Here is an 18,315-nt window from a genome sequence, read left to right as displayed (position 1 = left end):
AATATGTTTTCTGAAATCCCCCCCAGGAAGGCAACTTCCATGAAACTAGCTCTAACAGAAAGGATGCAGGAAGGAGAATTTAATTGCAGGGTAAAACTTTTTTTCTTTACAGATCAGAAAAACGACACAAAGAGAGCAACAGATTCTCATTTTCTGTCCCCTATAAAGGACACAAGTATCAATTCTTCTGGAATCTAACACACTGGCTTCATTTTCAAATGCATCACTTTATTTTCCTTGTAAGGCAGCCATATGTTACAAACCTTAAGCATGCGACAGTCCTATGACTTCTGCAATAAGCCATAGAGCTTCCATAGCTCTCCTGGGGCCTACAGCCTGAGCAGTCCTGAGGAGTCAAATATTAAAGCTTTCTCCACAGCCACATGTTCCTTTGATGTTTGGGTTATTGAACACAAACTCACTGGATAATTTGTCTTCAACATAGTCCATTTCTGTTCCTAAAAGTGTTAGCTGTGCTTTCTTCTCGATGAACACTCTGACTCCTGGGGGAGAAGAAAACATGAGTCATATAAAGCCTGCCATCCCATGGAACCTGCTGATTCAAAGCACAACTGAACTTTAAATAGTAACCACTAACAAACGTCAAACAAGAGGCTTTTGAATCTGTCTCATTATTTCCTTTAAGGGATGCAGTGCTCAGTTTTCTGTCCCCTTTCCTACACAATAATCTATGTCAAAAACAATTGTATTAGGCTAGACAGTTGTGTACAGCAAATTCCATGACAATTCTGTGTAAAACTAGAATTTGCCTTTCTTCGCTATACTTCAATTTGCTACATGAAGAAAATGTGTATATTCTCAGTAAGAGTTCTGTAAAGATGGAGTCAATGAGATTAATGAAAATCCTGAAATGACATTTGTATACACAACACACTGCCAAGCCTAGAGAAACACAAAGGACTATGATATAATGGGCTAGTTTAATAAGACTAAATCATGAATCAGTACAAGCAGTTCTGTTTTTCTGCTTATGGACCAGAAAACTGACAATAACATAACTCCCTAGTTATCTCTACCTAACTAGTTGGTAGAGGTGGGAACCTTCGTAAATACTAATGGATTAAGAAAGCTTTCTTCCTTATAAAAAACTGCATCATTACTTAAATATGAACTATCTTTATTAGATCTCTTCTTTAAGATGAAAACTTTCAGGTTTAAGATACTTTTACATATTGATTTTAAAAATAATATATTAACAAATGTCTTTATTGATCAGTAACTTAAGTGCAATAAAAAGAATACACATCAAGAACCCATGAAAACTGGCTAATGGCGCACACAAAGCCAGTGCTGCAGAACCCATGCACGCTGAAACTCCCCTGAGGTTGTAGCAGTATTTATTTTGTTTTAAATAGATTTTATCAGATTATTGGGTAGGGGCAGGGACTGGGGGGGAGGGGCAAAATATAATTAAAGCACTGCAATTTTTTTTTTTTTTTTTTGCTGTACGCGGGCCTGTCACTGTTGTGGCCTCTGCCGTTGTGGAGCACAGGCTCCGGACGCACAGGCTCAGTGGCCATGGCTCACGGGCCCAGTCGCTCCGCGGCATGTGGGATCTTCCCGGACCGGGGCACGAACCCGCGTCCCCTGCATCGGCAGGCGGACTCTCAACCACTGTGCCACCAGGGAAGCCCAGCACTGAAATTTTTAATAAAAATTGGAAATAGACTCTTCTAAAGGAGGAAATGACATTACTTATTTGACATAGATGCTTCACACCAAAGTGGCTGGTTCATTCTGAAGTTTTATCATCTTAAAATCTTTCTGCACACAATGATAACCTTTCATAACTGAAACAAATAAACAAGTTTATCCAATAATCTATCACTTAGTTACTAAGAGCACAGCCTCTGGAGTGAACTTGATTGGGTTCAAATGTTCATAAGGCCACTTACTGGCTGTGTGACCTTAGGCAAACATATTTAATCTCTCAGTGCCTCAGTTTCTTCATCTGCAAAATGGGGACAATACAGTACCATTCTCATTTAGTTGCTGTGTATAAATTAGTTAATATATGAGAGCCCGTCGAACCATGCCTCCCTTACAGTGAGCACTAAATACACCATTCTTACTATTATCATCATTACTCTCCATGCTACACAAGGCCAAACATTTTAGGGAGAACAAAGTGTCCAGAAAAAGTTTGCATAAAACTCACCATCTTGAACAACTTCTTCATCAGAGTCTCCTTTTGTCTTTGTATATTCCAGAGTGTAGGAAAGGCCATTACAACCCCTGGTTCGGACACCAACTTTCACACCAACCTGAAAAGGCATTGTAAAAATAAACTTAGTTTTAATGTAGTACAGATTAAACAGTTATAGTAATAAAAGCCCTATTTGATAATATTTTCTTCAAAAGCTAAAAGATAAATATTAGATTTCTGGCTATAAATAGTCCCTTTAGGAAGTATAAACAGAATGGGAAACTAGCATTTAAAAAATTTAACTACTGTACAAATATCATTAAAACATTGGCAGGGATCCAAAAAGAATAAAAACCAATTATATACGAAGAAAGAAATACAGAGGGAACACTGCACCCTAAAACTACAGTCACCAGTACCCTAAAAATGAGCTTGTGCGTTTTTTCCTATTTTCTTTCAGTCTTTGTCTCATATATAATCTAAACATGGTTTTTTTTTTTTTTTTTTTGGCCGTGCCACGCGGCTTGTGGGATCTTAGTTCCCTAACCAGGGATTGAACCCATGCCCTTGGCCATGAAAGCTCAGAGTCCTAACCACTGGACTGCCAGGGAATTCCCTAAATATAGTTTTTATTAGAGCAGAAATAAAAAATTTATTCTCTGCTTTTTTTCCCACTTAAGACATCATTTTCCCATGCAATTAGCTTTTGTAATTATCATTTGCAACTAATGCCTACATAATATTCCACTACACCTAAAGCATGTTTATTACTTAACCATTACTATTAACCATTTTTTCTGGGAATAACATTTTTAAGGGAAGAGTTTTAATTCCAAAAATGAATAATCACCTTTTTTTTTTAAAAAAAAAAGGAAAAAAATATCTGATGGCAGAGATGACTACATAAGAAAACTGGACTTGCTCAAAAATGTTTTTGCTCCACCTCACCATGTGAGATGTTCCCAGGATATTTCCCTATGGTTAGGTTCACCAAGGTTCATAGGTCATCACCTGGCAATCACATTGCCTCTATGTGACGTGGGGCCTTAATTCTGTAAACATTCTCAAGTACCAGAAAGCAAAAGACTGCAGTCAACACAGACGTTAAGAAGTTTAAAAAGTGACCAAACAGCACTTTTAAAATACCAATGTCTACCTCAATGTAGTTTTCTAACAATATCTACCCAATTTCTATCTATTCTTGAGTCCTATCTGCTTTTTCATGTGCGTATACAGCATTATCATAAGAAGTATCATTTTAGCAAGCAGATCCTGATTCCCTGAACAGCAGTAACATGTGCTTGCTCCAGGAAAGCAAACATAAAGTAGGAAGACACCTGATGAAGAGCATGCGTTAGATGTTAAGATGTTTGGTGGTTTTGATGAGTTGAAGCATTCAGAGTATTCTCTTCTGTCTTCAAACAAGGAGACGGAACTATAGCTGTCTCACCTTCACAGTGACAGCTTAGAGAATGTGTGAGGGAATTTCACATATTCAACATGATAAATAATAAAGTGCCTGGCTGAAATTCTGGAGCACACGTCATAAATACTTGTTTAACTTAGTTTTTATCTTTGCAAATAGGAAGACTCAAACAAGCAGGAAGTCCAACTATTAGGAATAGAGAGACATTTTATTAAAGAGTATGTGAAAATACAGCTTTAGGTACCTGGAGTTTGGAAAAGGGATTGCTTATGCCACAAATGACACCTGAAGAAGTGTTTGCTCAACCCTTTTCATGTCAAAACGAACAAACATCCCTCAACTCTACAAAAGTGAAATTGTGTCAACTGGTCAATTTATACTCTAGTCATTAGTCTACCCAAATTTAGTTGGAATTGAGTTGGAACACTGATATACTTAGATTTAATAATTCTTAGGGGGAAGATGATCGAACTCCTGTTACACTGTAATACAGGTTGTACAATGGAACTTAGAAACTACTCTGTAGTCTAATTATTGAATATTAATAGTCTTGGAAGTCATTTACAGTATCCCTTAGGCAGTGAACAATGTGCTAAGATTAAGATGGTTCGCACACCCCTTGCCCAGCGATTCTACATCTAAGAATACAGCTTATGTAGATGAAATAAGCTATGCCTACAGGTCCAGAACAACGGGCCTGGCACACTACAGATGCTAAATATTTGTTGAATAATGTTTGTGGAAGCACTGAATGAGAACAACCCAAAAGACCTTTAATATGAGAGCGTGGCTAGATAAACTTGTTCAACGGAATACATTAGTATATGCAGCCATAAAGAGAATAAGGATCTTTATGTAAGGATATGGAAAGATCTTCAAGCTATACTATTAGGGGCAAAGCAAAGTGCAACCACAGTGTGTGTGGTATGTTCTCACCTAAGTAGGAAAAGAGACACACACGCAAATGTAACAAGCAAAGTCTAGGCCAGCGGTTCCCCTCAGGGAATTAGTTTTGGTTGTCACAACTCCGGCACAGGCCAGAGATTCTGCTAAACATCCTGCAATCCACTCCCAACAAGGACTATCCAGTCCAAAACATCAACAGTGCTGAGGCTGAGAAACCTTGGTCTAGGTAATAAAATGCACAGATGATCTGTGCAAGGACACGAAGAGGCAGCCTCCTGGAAGGGAGAATGAATAAAGAATGTGGGGCGAGAGAGTGACTTCCTTTTCATATTTTTCATAATACCCTGTTGTGTTACTTGCATTTAAAAATCATGAGCATTTTTTACTTTTTAAATAAAAACCCCTAATTAATGAAAGCACACTGTTTATCACAAGATAAATTCATTGTGAAAATACAACTTCAATTTTTTACTAAATATTTGTCTGATTGGTTTTACTTACGTGTTCAGGCTTATCTTTAAGAAGCTGTTTTATCTTGTTTACTGCTGAAGGTGTCTGAAAAAAGGGAAGGTTATTAAGTTGTTAGTTACAAACTTTGCCTTCTTCAGCCTTATATTTCCTAGTATTTAAGACAACTCAAGTCTATCTTTAGCAAATTCATGTGGTGAATTTATGTTCCATTCTCACCAGAGTACCTTGTGGATTTCATACACAAGCATATGAACTCTACTCAATTAATAGCATTTTTAAAAATATCCACTAGCAACATCCTCTTCATCCCCTGCCCCCACCCCCTCAGTCAAGGTCAGCTCCCTGTCATAATCTCTGTGGTACTATCTACTCACATCACAAATATAATTTTTCTAGTCAGCATCTATTTCAAATTCCTACTTTATGCCCAGCAACAAGCACATTGCCTGACACACAGAAGGCACTCGACAGTCAATGAATGATATCAAGTACCACATTGGGAAAGCCAACCTTCAGGCATTTTTCCTATTGATCATTATTAACTCTATTGCTCATTCTGTTTACCCCAAATCTATTTCAGATCCATCAAAATGTACACCTAGAGGAAAAAATGTTACCAGCATCAAATAACGCAGTGTGCCTCTCGTGCCAGTCCCACCAAATGTTCACAGAGATTGATTAATTGATTGATTTCGGCTGCGCGGCATGTGGGATCTTAGTTCCCCAACCAGGGATCGAACCTGCGCCCCTTGCATTGGAAGCACGAAGTCTTGACCACTGGGCCTCCAGGGAAGTCCCTATCCACAGAGATTATTCCATAGCATCTGAGCATCTAGATGATGCTCAGAACTAAGCTAGTCAATAATAGAAACAAGAACATGGAAGAGTTTTCAGGAGAAATGCTGTTTAACCAAGCCCAGTTGTCCTCAAAAATAAGAAAACGTCTCAATGTACTTCATGCGTAGATCAGCATTACAAACCCCAATTTCCTGAGGAGGCTGTTAGGGAGAAAGCCTGTCCCAGGGCATTCCTGGCCCACTTCCTAGCTGTGTCCCAGCCCATTACTTGGCTTAAACAGGGATAAAAGTCCCTCCTCCTCAGGATTCTTGTGAGGATTAAATGAACGAATTCATGAAAAGCATTTAGAATAGCGCCAGGAACAGAGAGCTCAACATAAGCCAGCTATTATTATAACAATGAGAATATATTATCATGAAGAGATCATGTCCTTCCTACGTTTCGTTTTACTAGCTCCTCTAGCTGGCAATGCTGAGCCGGTCCTCCAGTTTTCTATACAGGCATTTTCCTGGTTTGTGAAATCTCAGAGTGGACATTATGATCTACAACTAGGTAGTAATCGTAGCCAGAACTCAAGCCTGTGCTGGGGGTACAGACCTGATGGATGGCCCGAGTGTGCTCTTTCACCCTGTCTGGTTGGGGCTTGGCCAGATGCAGATGCTGAAGCAGAGTCTGGACAAATTTAGAAAAGTCATGAAACCAATGTAGAAGGTTGAGACTATCATTAAAAAAACAAAAACAAAATCAGGGACTTCCCTGATGGCGCAGTGGTTAAGAATCCACCTGCTAACACAGGGGACATGGGTTCGATCCCTGGTCTGGGAAGATCTCACATGCCACGGAGCAACTAAGCCCAGGTACCACAACTACTGAAGCCCGGGTGCCACAACTAATGAAGCCCGCACACCTAGAGCCTGTGCCCCGCAACGAGAAGCCACCACAATGAGAAGCCCGCGCACCGCAACGAAGAGCAGTCCCCGCTCACCGCAACCAAAGAAAGTCCGTGCGTAGCAACGAAGACCCAACACAGCCAAAAAACAAAAACAAAAATCACAGAACAGTGCACTGCACTTGATAAACAGTGAAACTTTGATTCAGTTATTAACATACGGTGTGTATGTATTTCTTATTGTGTGTCACTTAAAAAAAAAAAGTTGAATAAATCACTACCAGTGGTTCTTTCAGAACAGGAACCAAGCAGATCAACGACAGGGAATAGGATGGGGGGGTGGGGGGAAGGAGGAAATTCTGCAGAGAATTATTTTTATTTATTTTTTAAGATCACAGTATATTAACCTCAAATAGAGAGATATTAATGGAAAAAATTTTTAAAAAATGCTTAGTTACACTTCTAAATGATTGCCAGTAAAAACTAGCTTTCCTAATTTTCATGGTGATATTTCCCATGTGAGTCCTGAAGAAATTAATCTAATTACTGTCAAATTACAATCAAAAGATTTCCAGTAAATTAAAAAAAAAAAGGCACAGTCGTGGGAAAATACTCACTGGAAGTCCAACCTGATGCGGAGCCTTGGTTTATTGCCAGCAGATGGGAGGTGTAAGCTCAGGGCACACATACCATGCTGCCCCACCTGTTTCTTTTCATCCTGACCAGGGATTGAACCTGGGCCATGGCAGTGAAAGCGCCAAATCCTATCCACTGGACCACCAGGGAACTCCTGAGTCTCATGTGACTTTCTAAATTATCTAATTTGGTTTTTACAAAAGCAATATATTTCCTTCTTTTCTCAACTCTTAGTAGAAAACACTTAAACAGCAAACAAAAGCAATTCATGGAGAGTGGTCCACTTACCACAAAGTGGTTGATGTTCAACATTTCATACAGAAAGGGGCTTAAGAGAAAAATTACCTGCGTGCCTGGGAACCAAAACATGTCTTTACAGGAACCAAAACATGTCTTAATTTCCTAGTGTCAGGCAATAATCCAATATACCCCACTGGGAGGAGTGTTACTGATGATGTATAACCCTGCTGAGAGTCCACGTCAGGGTAAAGATATGGTTATTAGAACTTTCCAAGCAATGGATCTGAATTTCAGAACAAGTCAGAATGACTAAACAGGGGAACGTTTGGGACTTAAGATCATTCTGGGAAATAGTATAAAAACTTCAGCAAAACAACATGCTGCAAGCCTAGCGGCCCTCCAGTTTCAACATACTCCCCCAAACAACTAAGTTACCCATACCTACCCAAGAAAGTTATGTATAATCAATGAGTCTAATTCACCTGAGATTTGGCCAGTGAAATAAAATTCAAGAAACTCAATGAAATATTATTTCTCTCATATGTATATCACAGAACAAGACATTCTTTCAAGTGAAAGAGTATCTTTGAGTGAGATATTTTGGCCTTAAAAAAAAAAAACGACTTCTAGTCTGTTTTTGTGGCTGAAATTATGGGAGAAGGCACTGCAGATAAACGAATCTTTTGACTACTTCATAGCAACATACTTTTACTTTATCCAATGCCATAGCGTTTCTATTCCTTGTAGCAGAAACTTTCCATCCTCAATACTGCATTTCCTTAGTCATTCCCCCAGGCAATTTTCATTTTTTGCTGTTTAAGGAAACAAGATTAAAACCCGAAGTTAACTCCACGATTATGTATACTAAACATGAGCCAACAACTACAACCTAGTTTCGTTTCATTGTAAATCTGGTATTTTAAGGTTTAAAAGATGGTAGATAAAGGGCAGCCAATGAATAAATTTCAGTATATTTTGTTTGAGTCATTCTTTAACAGCTATGGCATTATGATGCTGTTTCCCTTTTGTCTTTGCCTATTCCTGTACATGCAGGTAATCATAGTACATATTCACAATTTTGTAGCCTACTGCTGAAAGTTTAACATGCTACTCATTTGATACATAGTAACGTACATATATATTCACTGTTTCTTGAGTACTTTCTAGGTGCTTAATGGTTTATATGCATCATCTTTTTATTCTTTCAGTTCTGTGATTTAGGTATTAAAGATTAAATAATTTGCACAGGGCTAGTAAGTCAAAGAATTAAGAGTTATGACTCCCAAACCTTTAAAAAAAAATCATTACTTGCAATGACTACATATCTTGCCAACAGGATTTACTCTTACTTATTTAACTTGGCCTTTCATTCAGGCTACTTCCAATTGTTTCCTGTGTAATGCCCCTTAAATTGCCTCCATATACCAATCTTACAGCTTGGTCACTGTTCCAAAGGACTTCTGGGGCTACTCCTTCAATGAATAAACACCTCCTTGAGCCCCCATGTATTTAACATCATATTGTTTCCAGACCCTTCTCAACCAGGAGCTGCTAGAAATTAAGCCCTAAGGTACCCACTGTATGTAATGAATTAACTTCTCTCTTGTGCATCAAGAATGATGCTGGCTATGTACCATTAATCTTCACATCTTTGGTTGAGCTTTAGGACAGTTGTGGGTATATCCCTAACCCTAATTAGGGCTGCAATGATTCTGCTTTGTACAACAATGGAAATAAAGGCCTCTGCCTGCAGTGTAGTGTTAAATCTTCAAGTTCTTCAGTCATATTTTACTCTGGCTCCTATACATACAATTCATTCGCAATTCCTGGGCCTGCAGGGAAGTAGGGAAGGGGGATGTCATCCTCCTTGGATGAAGGGTACTGACTTTGATGTGGTGGGTTGAAACCTTATTCTATCAAGGACCCACCCCTGGTTGCATAAAAGTGCCTGTGACCAGTCTTTAAAGTCTTTCTCTCCAGCAAACCATCAATCCTCTCCTGGATTAACAACAGTTAACACAGGTAATTTGGCTCTGAAAACATGGAATCATGCTTTTATTTCATCAATACCTTTTCCTAACCTCTCACTGACTACACTGCACAGGTACAGCACTTCTCAAAGGTTGCAACATGTTGAATTCCTGATGTCAAAATTTATATACTTAGCTAACATTCATCATCTCTTCTTACCCATTTCATTGAACTATCTCATTTCATTTGCTCTCATCTGTCTTCACTCATTAGTCCTTTGATGATTTCACTGCTTTTGCACTTAAATGAATACGGTGTTAAACGTTTGCAAAAACACTTGAAAATTAAGCACAGATATCCATACATGCATGCCAGTGTGTTAAGACTAGGAACACATGCCAGGATTAAAATAACTGCAAGCCTGCTACCACAGACCTTTGGTGGAAAGAAACAGGGATGTGCGTTGGCACCAGCTAAGATCACAGGGAAAGGAACTAAAGTCCGCTAGACAGTTAAGGAGGATAAATTCAGACAATGGACTCCTGCATGCTAATTGGAAATGTTGATCAAAGGCAACACAGAGCCCTTGTGAACTGAGAACTGACATGACAAAGCAGTGCTGGTAGCAGAATTGGCCTGGTAAGCCGGGACAGGTAATGAAGCATAAAGGAGCAAGCACGGATTGAGAGCAGGTCTGAGAAAGTGGGCTGGGTTATTGTTCCTAGTAATTTCTAGAGGTGCCAAAGGCCTGGCCCATGACTGTGTCCCAAGAGGGTGGGAAACGTAGGTCTTAAATGTCTGATGACTAAGTAGGAATGGAGAGAAAGGGTATGACCCATGCCAAATGGTGGAGAAAGAAAAGGCAAAAAAGTGTCTCCACACTTTCTGACTCTTCCTGGCTCTATCAGTACCAGTGGTAGAATTCTTTTGATTTCTGAATAATTTTTACTGAGATTGAAAGGAGACGCAAAGTATGAGTAGTGCTTTCTAGTTCTTATGATTTCAAATCTTGGAGAATTCTAAGATTTGACAGTGTATCTTTCAGACAGGAAAATGGGCTTGATGGTACAGAAAAAAGGAATGTAGAATACAGTATCACATAAAAACAGAATAACCTCCTTATGCACCTAAAACAGTGACTCATTATAAAAATATATTCTTCCACCTGATCATGACTTTCTCCTGTTTTGCTGAAACGAATTTTCCGGCAACAGGCCTTCTCATGGCATTAAATTGAACGGAATCCATGATTCAATTTAATCTGTTTTCCCCAGTCTTCAGGAATTGAATGTTTGCACAAAGGCTTCTTTACCAAGAGTGGGGTGTGTGTGAGAAGAATGCTGAACTGATCATAAGATTTCCTATGAAATTAATCTTTCAAAACTGCAAATAGTAACTGCTTAATGGACAGGGGGTTTTCTTTTGGGGCCAGGTGTTTTGGAGCTACATAGAAGTGACAGTTTTACAATACTGTGAATGTACTAAATGCCACCGAATCGAACGCTTACAAGTGGTTAATTTTATGTGAATTTAAAACACAAAACAAAACTCTGCAGTACGTCGGGGATCCAGCATGCACAGTAAGTTCTGTAAGTATCTGCAGCAAGTTTCCTTTGAGTGTGTTTGACCTTTCACCCAGAGAACGCTGTAAACTCACTCAGGGTGGTAATTTATCCTTCTTTGTCCTTTGTTAGAGCCACCACGGCCTAGGGCCCCTGGAGGCACAGAGTGCGTTTCAAAGCCTCTTCAACCCCAGACACCAGGAAGTAACCCTTTGTGCACTGCAGCCTTGATCTCTGCAAGCGGGTGGGCTTTGTTGTCTCCGCGCTCTCACCGGCGCTCCCGCATCACACTGTGGTCCTGCGGCCGGGCGAGGCTAGGCTCGGCTCTCCCCAAGCGCCACAAGGGTAGGAACCCTGGTTCATTCACCCAGCTGCGCCCGGCACCTGGCACTTCGACCTCTAAGTAACCCGCGACCTCAAGCACTGCTGCCGCAGCAAGACCCTCCGCAACCCCAAGCTCCGGAAAAGCCGCGCCTGACCCCCAAGGGGCCGTGCTCGCGCCGCCCCTCCCCCCTCCGCACGCGGCGGCGCGCCGCCTGCTGGGAAACGTAGTTCCCGGGCGCCCGGCTCCCGAGGAGCAGCCCCGCCCGTGCTTGTTTATCTCCACAGCAGAGGCGAGTTGGGGGTGGGGACGATGCGGCGGCTGCGGAGCGGGTCAGGGGTGCTGCCGCCCGGCCGTGCTGTGCCCTGCCACCGTGCCCCCCCTCGCGGGGGCGAAGGTGAACCAATATAACGGGCCCGGTCGCGCGCCCCAGCCACTCACCAGGGTGAGGGCGGCCCGGGTGGGCTGCAACTTCCTCTTGCTCACAGCCCGGACAGTGGCCCGGACTAACGAAGCCGACATCCTCGCCCTCCCGGCGCCCCGATACCTCGGGCCGGAACTCGGCCACCTCAGCCTCTCTCCATGGACACGGCGGGCGCATTGACGCCACAAGCTCCGGCGCACGGCGCCCTAGGCCCCGCCCCTCGTGGGCCCGCCCACGCCGTCGCCATTGGGCGGGCCGTATGAGTGACGGGCGTGGGGCGGGCCGTATGAGTGACAGGCGGAGAGCGTGGCTTGGCGCCCGGGCCGTGGTCATGTGACGCGGGACACAGGGGTCGAGCGCAAGGTCGTAGCTCTGCGGCAGATCCACGCGCGCTGACTCAAGCCAGAGTGGGGCACATGGAATGAACTCGGACTTGTGGATTCTGGAGGCGCGCCGTTCCACGCCCTGACTTCTGGGCAAGGTGCTGCCCCGCCGCTTAAGAACTCAGAGGAGTCTACCGGCCGTAGGTGCGGTTCACAAGGTGCGGCCGTAGGTGCGGTTCACAAGGGCAGAATGGATTCGAGGCCCGGACAGCTACATACGTTTCCGTCTTCCTTTTTGGTCCAGCTTGGCAGTTCTTAAGAGCGTAGAATTACCGCAGATTCTCAATAAACATCCTCCTTCTCTCCCCTGCCTTTCCCCAAGCTGCTTAGGATGTTGGGATGTTGAAATATGGTACTAACACAATGTTTGCTTTAGGTTGGAATCCAGCTTTACTGTAAGATGTGACTGGGCAGCTCGGGGAATACTTTTATAGCAAGTACCAGTCGATAGCTTGATGGAATACCTGTTGCTTGTCAGATCTTGTGGCTGCTCAGGGACTTCTGTCCTTTAATTCGGCAAACATTCCTGAGCCCCAGGCATTGTGCAGCCAGCACTATACCCAAGGCGTACACAGGAAGCCTGGTAAACGGAAGGTCCAAGGAAGAATTGGAGATCCTGGTAGGAGAGAAGTGCAGTAGGGGCAGCAGATGGGAGGAGAACATCAAGAAAGGCGGCATATCGGGCTTCCCTGGTGGCGCAGTGGTTGAGAGTCCGCCTGCCGATGCAGGGAACACGGGTTCGTGCCCCGGTCTGGGAAGGTCCCACATGCCGTGGAGCGGCTGGGCCCGTGAGCCATGGCCGCTGAGCCTGCGCGTCCGGACCCTGTGCTCCGCAACGGGAGAGGCCACAACAGTGAGAGGCCCGCGTACCAAAAAAAAAAAAAAGAAAGGCGGCATTTCTAAATGCTAAAGGGAGAAAGGAAGGAGGAGGTTGTGTGGAGTCTTGCTGGGGAGGATGGATTCTTGCTCAGTGTTTTGACGTGGAAAGAACTAATCAGTGAAGTGTTTTTTATTTTTATTTTAAAATGCTGGGCTGGGCTGGGCGAGGGCTTCCTCTCGCTCCCCGCCACGCGCGGAGTGTGAAGTGTTTATTAGAACCCAGTTTATCTTTCATCCTCTAGAGCCTACAGGATTGGATAGTTCAGAATTAGTTAAGTAATCTTCTCTCTGCTACTTAGACGCGATCGCATTGACAGTAAGAGAATAGTTGTTTTCCAAGCCCCGCTGTGCACAGAAGAAACTGTGGGATTAGGCGAGGTAGTGTGGAATCGTCTCTTGGTTTCATCTTTAACTAGGTGGGTGATTTGACTAGGTGGTGATCTGTGACTAGGTGGGTGATCACGTTCTTTCTCATGCCTTGTCTCCTAAAGATATGAAGATTAAATGAAAAGCTCTTAGAAGACTGCACAGCACACAGCAGCACTCCATAAACGGTGCTAATTGGTAATAGATATTCAAAGATGCCATGAATTTTGAAAATACTTCATATGATACAATGTCATTATACATTTGTCCAAAGCCACAGAATGTGCTACACCAAGAATGAATCTTAATGTAAACAGTGGACTCCAGGTGACAATGATGTGCCCATGTAGGTTCATGGATTGTAACAAATGTCCCACTCCGGTACAGGATGTGGACAGTGGTGGAGGTTGGTGTGCTGCAGGGGCCATAAGGGAACTCTCTACTTTCTGCTCAATTTTGCTGTGAACCTAAACCTGCTCTAAAAAATAAAGTTTATTAATAAAAATGTAAAAAAAAGATGCCATGTATTTTTATCAATTATTGAAAAATGTTATATAGTTGCGTAGCACTGTTCAGGTTTCAGAAGAACCCTTGAGCACATTATCTCATTGGAGCCTCACTACTTTGAGCCACACAGAGGAGCGTTGGCATGGCTATTTTATAAATGATGCTTAAACTCAAGCCCTTTAGTATAGTGCCTTAGACACTATTTAAAAAATCCAGTCCTGAATTTTCTGATTGAGGATCCTGTGTATGACTAATAGCTTTCTTTCCTCTATTTAATACACACTACTCAGTTTTTAACTTGTTGGCTGTTTTGCATGTATGTGCTCAGCCACATAATCTGCTTGTCAGTGGATCAGGCATACCTAATGTTACTTGAAAATGGTGCAGATCCCTGAAAGAAACTGGCATGTTAGAAGAAAGTGTCTTCATGACTATATAAAAAATGTGTGCTCCTTTATCTCAGAGCAGCAGCTGTTGTGTGGTATTGAAGTTAGGCGGGTGTGGAGACTGTTGAAGTGGTCCCAAGCTGTAACCACTTCTAGATTTCCACTAATAGGTTAAAAACTTACAATAGGAAAATGTTCAACACTGCACTTCAGGATTTAATTTCAGGGTTCTAGACATTTAAAAAAGTGTTTTCTTAGTAAGACCGCACTTGATCCTCACTACTGTGCAAGGGCAGGTATGGTTTCCATTTTACAGGCAAGGAAAATGAACTGCTAAAAGGTCAGAGGGATTTGCCAAACTCTCAGCTGGAATAATGGCAGAGCCAGAATCTAATTAAGCCTAGAATTCCACTCAGTGGAAAGTGTGCTAAATTCTTGACTGCTGCTGTCCAAACAAGCCTGCTTTCAAAGAAAAAGAAGTACCGAGCACATCTTTGCAATTTTAGGGAGGTTTGTTAAATTCTGTTTGCTTTTCAACATTTTTTTTTGCCGTAATACTGAACCCTACTGACTTATCTACCCAGGATTTTTTCCACTAGGGTAATATATATATGTATTTGAATAAACTGAAGTTATCTGAGAACATTTAATAACATCTCTAAGTGTGCACATTCCTGCTACTGTACACACTGAGCAAGAGATTAAAAAGTGTAGATTGGGGGTATAAAAAATGGATTTCATATTTTTGTTCTTGAGAGAAAGAGGAAGGGAGAACCCTGGTGGTGGGGCATTTTTGCAGCTTGTAAGAGACAGACCAGCTGCATCTGCAAGATAGCCACACCCTGGAAACTGGACTCAGCATGGAGCAGATGTTCCTGTCCCCCAGCTGGGGTGCTGAGAAGGGGCTGTGACCAGCATCCAAGTAAAGGGAGTGAAGAGAACCAAGGGCAATACATTATCCAGGTCTGCTGGCAAATACTAGTCACTGTCCCACTGATTCAGTGTGACGAACTGAAAATCAAAAAGCTATCAAATACATTAGGCAGAATCTACTTTAGAAATCAGAATAAAATGTAGGAAACTTTCAACATTCTTCAAAGGATATATGAAAATATGGTTTCTATGAAAAGGAAGATAATAAGAACAAACTAAAAGAATGAGAGGAAAAGGAAGGTGGTGGGTTAGGTAAGTTCAAGAAAGTTACAAGTGCAATAACAAACCTCATGTTAGAAAGAGCAAACAGGAGGATGACACTAAAAATCAAGCCAGTCACGTGGAGGTTAAACTTGACAAGCTTTCCTAACCGGAAAGAAAAGAGATGATAGGGAGAGGCATTTGAGAATAGACAAAAGTATTTTTGAGAACTAAAATTATGAATATAGATATTCTCTCAAATTAAAAAAAAAAAAACCTTAGGTGGGGAGAGACATTGGATTCACTTTTGTTTCAGACAAATGTCACTGATACAAAAGTTACAGGGAGAAATAAACACAGAAGCATCCAAGCAGAAAAATAAAACCTATAAGGGAACAAAAATCAGGTTGGCCCCAATCTCGTTACTATGCCAGAAGACAACAGAATGCCATCAACAGTCTTTCCAAAGAAAGTGACAAGAATTACGTGTCCAGTCGACTGTCATGTACGAAGGCAAGAGAAGAAAAGAGGAGCAGCGGAGGAAAGTCAGGTAGAGCAGTTTTAGCCCAGGGTGCTTAATTTACTTGTTAATTCATGAGTTTCTGTTCATTCAAAACTGAGTAAGGAATAATGCCTAATTCTTTCTACCACAACTTCCCTACTCTAAAGTTCATTTTTTTTTTCTTTTTTTCGCTGCCCCGCGTGGCTTGCAGTATCTCAGTTCCCTGGCCAGGGACTGAACCTGGGCTACAGCAGTGAAAGCCCCGAATCCTAACCACTAAGCCAAAGGGAACTCCCCTCTAAAGTTAATTTTGATATGGTTCTTTTTTAGCTGGAAAACGCCTCCAAGTAATTTGTTTAAAAGAAGGGCACACAAGGTGTGCTACTTTCTGAGCCCTCTTCTATCTGGGAACGTTTGCCCAGCAAGCACCCCCTGCAGCCCTTCCTATGCATTCACCCCCCATAAATCTGTGCCTCTTACTGGCACACTCTCAGGACTTGGCAGGCGTCGGGTGTCAATAAACACCAGATCGAATGAGCACATGTAAAGGGAACACGGGATAAAGAGGAGCAGATCTGTACTGCCCTTAATCCTTGACCTAGTTTCCTCAGGAAATGTAGGACTCTCAGTGGAAAGTAATATGGATAAAGTTACAGGTTGAAAATGTGATTTTATTTCAAAATGATAAATAAACCGAGGCATAGTTTAGACCATGTACTACTTCTGAAGGGCTTGTGAATTAGAGAAACAGTTCCAGGAGGGCTCCAGTCAGACCAATCAAACTCATGATTGGCAGAGATAGCCTCTTTAATAATCAGGGATTTTAAAAGTCCTCCACCCTAATTTCTGAATATCATAAAAAGTAAAAATTACTTTTGTCATTTTTCCTTTGAAAATGTTTTTAGCAGCAAACAGGACTCTTGTTTTCCTTACTTCATTTTTATGACCATAGTAGTTATATGTCAACTTACTTAAAATTAGAGAGGGAAGAAAACTAAAAGCCCCTCAGTGGCACTGCTCATCCACGGAAGGCTCACATAAATAGGTACTCATGTTCACGTTATCACTTCTTCTACAAATATCAATAAAGTAAGGTTTGTAAATCGTAAATACAGTAGTGGCAGTTCACACATATTTGACACGCTTTCACACAAGGATTCAGTCAACAACAATAAATATAATTTCCCCTCTTCAAAACAAACAAACAAAAAGGATTTATAAGGGAAAAAAAGGATTAATTTACTTGGAGTTCATCAGCACACCAATTTTAGTGTGCTTTGAAAGAATTAAAAAGCATGAAATTGTATTCCTGAATACTGGCCCATAATTACATTTTTTTTTAAACCTGTCTTCAATACATACATCATGGCTTTCTATTAAAATCCTTAAATCTACAGGGATTTGTAGTAGGTAAGACTATATAAAAATTTTTTTTCCTCATTAACAATTTCATTAAGTTAAAAAAAAAAATCGGACATTTCCCTTAAATGTTAAGTTGAAGCCTGATCTATGCTGCTGTGTCCTGTGAAATGAACCTAATTTTCAAAGTGAATAGGAACGCCTGAGTGGCCATTTAGAGTGCGGCATTTTCCTTCCCTCATGATTCCTGCTGGGTCCTCTTCGCTGAGGCTTTTCCCTGAGTCATATATTTACTGGAAAGGCTACCTAGAGGAGGGGAAAAAACAAAACCCAACATAAATGAAACAAGCCTCACTTTATCGTAAACGCCATACAGTTACTTCTTATTGTTAATTATTCACAGAAACTTTTCATACTGGTCACTTGTTTTCAATCAAGTAATTTGGCTAGATATATTGTAAAAAGGTATATATAGAACATTATCTATTAAACATAAGCCTCGTCACATTCTTTCTAAATGCAGACGAGTTGCTAGAGTGACATCATTTTAATACATTTGCATGCTCACTATTTACATATTGGTACAGAAGGCCAGGTGAACTTTTAAAGGCTCTGCTCTGCATCTGCAACCAAACAGAATAGATTGCAAAGAATACTTTGGTCAGAAATGTATATCTTGCGTCATTACTCTGACGACACGAAGCTGTGAATGGTGATATTGTAGCCATAAGTCATTGATTTAAAAGAAAAAAAGGAAATTTATTATATTTACAGGTGAAGGACAGAAATAAAGACTGCTAATTAAATGCATACCACAGAACAGTTAATAAGTTCTGTTCTGGAGTCTAAACAAATAGATCAATGAAGCAAGAAAACTGAGAAATTCTTAAGTGATTACTTGTAAGAAAGTAGTATATAACAAAGGTTATACACATTGATTATATACATTTCAAATCAATGGGGGAAAGTATGGATTGTTCAATAACT

At 41.3% G+C, this 18,315-nt stretch overlaps 2 protein-coding genes across 12 annotated transcripts in view; both read right to left on the bottom strand.

Moving 5' to 3' along the window:
* Window positions 1–207: 207 nt before the first annotated feature.
* On the bottom strand, window positions 208–11,968 carry ISCA1 (iron-sulfur cluster assembly 1). Of its 3 annotated transcripts, XM_033857876.2 has the most exons (6): window positions 11,830–11,968; window positions 8,240–8,345; window positions 6,366–6,440; window positions 5,001–5,054; window positions 2,180–2,285; window positions 208–503 (listed from the first exon to the last, which is right to left on the bottom strand). In XM_033857876.2, the coding sequence occupies exons 2-6, from the start codon at window positions 8,258–8,260 to the stop codon at window positions 355–357; spliced, it is 405 nt and encodes a 134-aa protein (XP_033713767.1). In that variant the 5' UTR covers window positions 8,261–8,345; window positions 11,830–11,968; the 3' UTR covers window positions 208–354. The 3 variants fall into 3 exon arrangements, with proteins under 3 accessions (XP_033713767.1, XP_073662100.1, XP_033713768.1); XM_073805999.1 differs by lacking the exon at window positions 6,366–6,440; XM_033857877.2 differs by lacking the exons at window positions 6,366–6,440; window positions 8,240–8,345 and having other exon boundaries at window positions 11,830–11,964.
* The window catches only part of TUT7 (terminal uridylyl transferase 7), a 72,242-nt gene continuing 65,756 nt past the window's right edge, over window positions 11,830–18,315 (bottom strand). For all 9 annotated transcript variants that reach the window (XR_012332462.1, XR_012332463.1, XR_012332464.1 and 6 more), the window contains one exon: window positions 11,830–17,634. Coding sequence is in view for 5 of the 9 variants with exons in the window: in XM_019940393.3 (XP_019795952.1) it covers window positions 17,567–17,634 (68 nt within the window). In the remaining 4 variants the exon portion in view is untranslated. The remainder of the gene's footprint in view (window positions 17,635–18,315) is intronic.

The sequence above is a fragment of the Tursiops truncatus genome, chromosome 6 (assembly GCF_011762595.2).
Source record: "Tursiops truncatus isolate mTurTru1 chromosome 6, mTurTru1.mat.Y, whole genome shotgun sequence".
Classification (NCBI taxonomy): Eukaryota; Metazoa; Chordata; class Mammalia; order Artiodactyla; family Delphinidae; genus Tursiops; species Tursiops truncatus.
Note: the sequence above shows the minus strand (reverse complement) of the source record. Positions and strands in the feature narration are given on the sequence as shown.

What these genes read in the sequence shown, in the direction of transcription:
- ISCA1 (XM_033857876.2), bottom strand. Translation starts at nt 8,260, where the DNA reads ATGGCATTGGATAAAGTAAAA. An exon ending in TTAAAGATAAGCCTGAACAC is followed by an intron (nt 2,286 to 5,000) that starts GTAAGTAAAACC and finishes ATGCCTTTTCAG; the next exon opens with GTTGGTGTGAAAGTTGGTGT. An exon ending in TGAAGAAGTTGTTCAAGATG is followed by an intron (nt 504 to 2,179) that starts GTGAGTTTTATG and finishes CTTCTCCCCCAG; the next exon opens with GAGTCAGAGTGTTCATCGAG.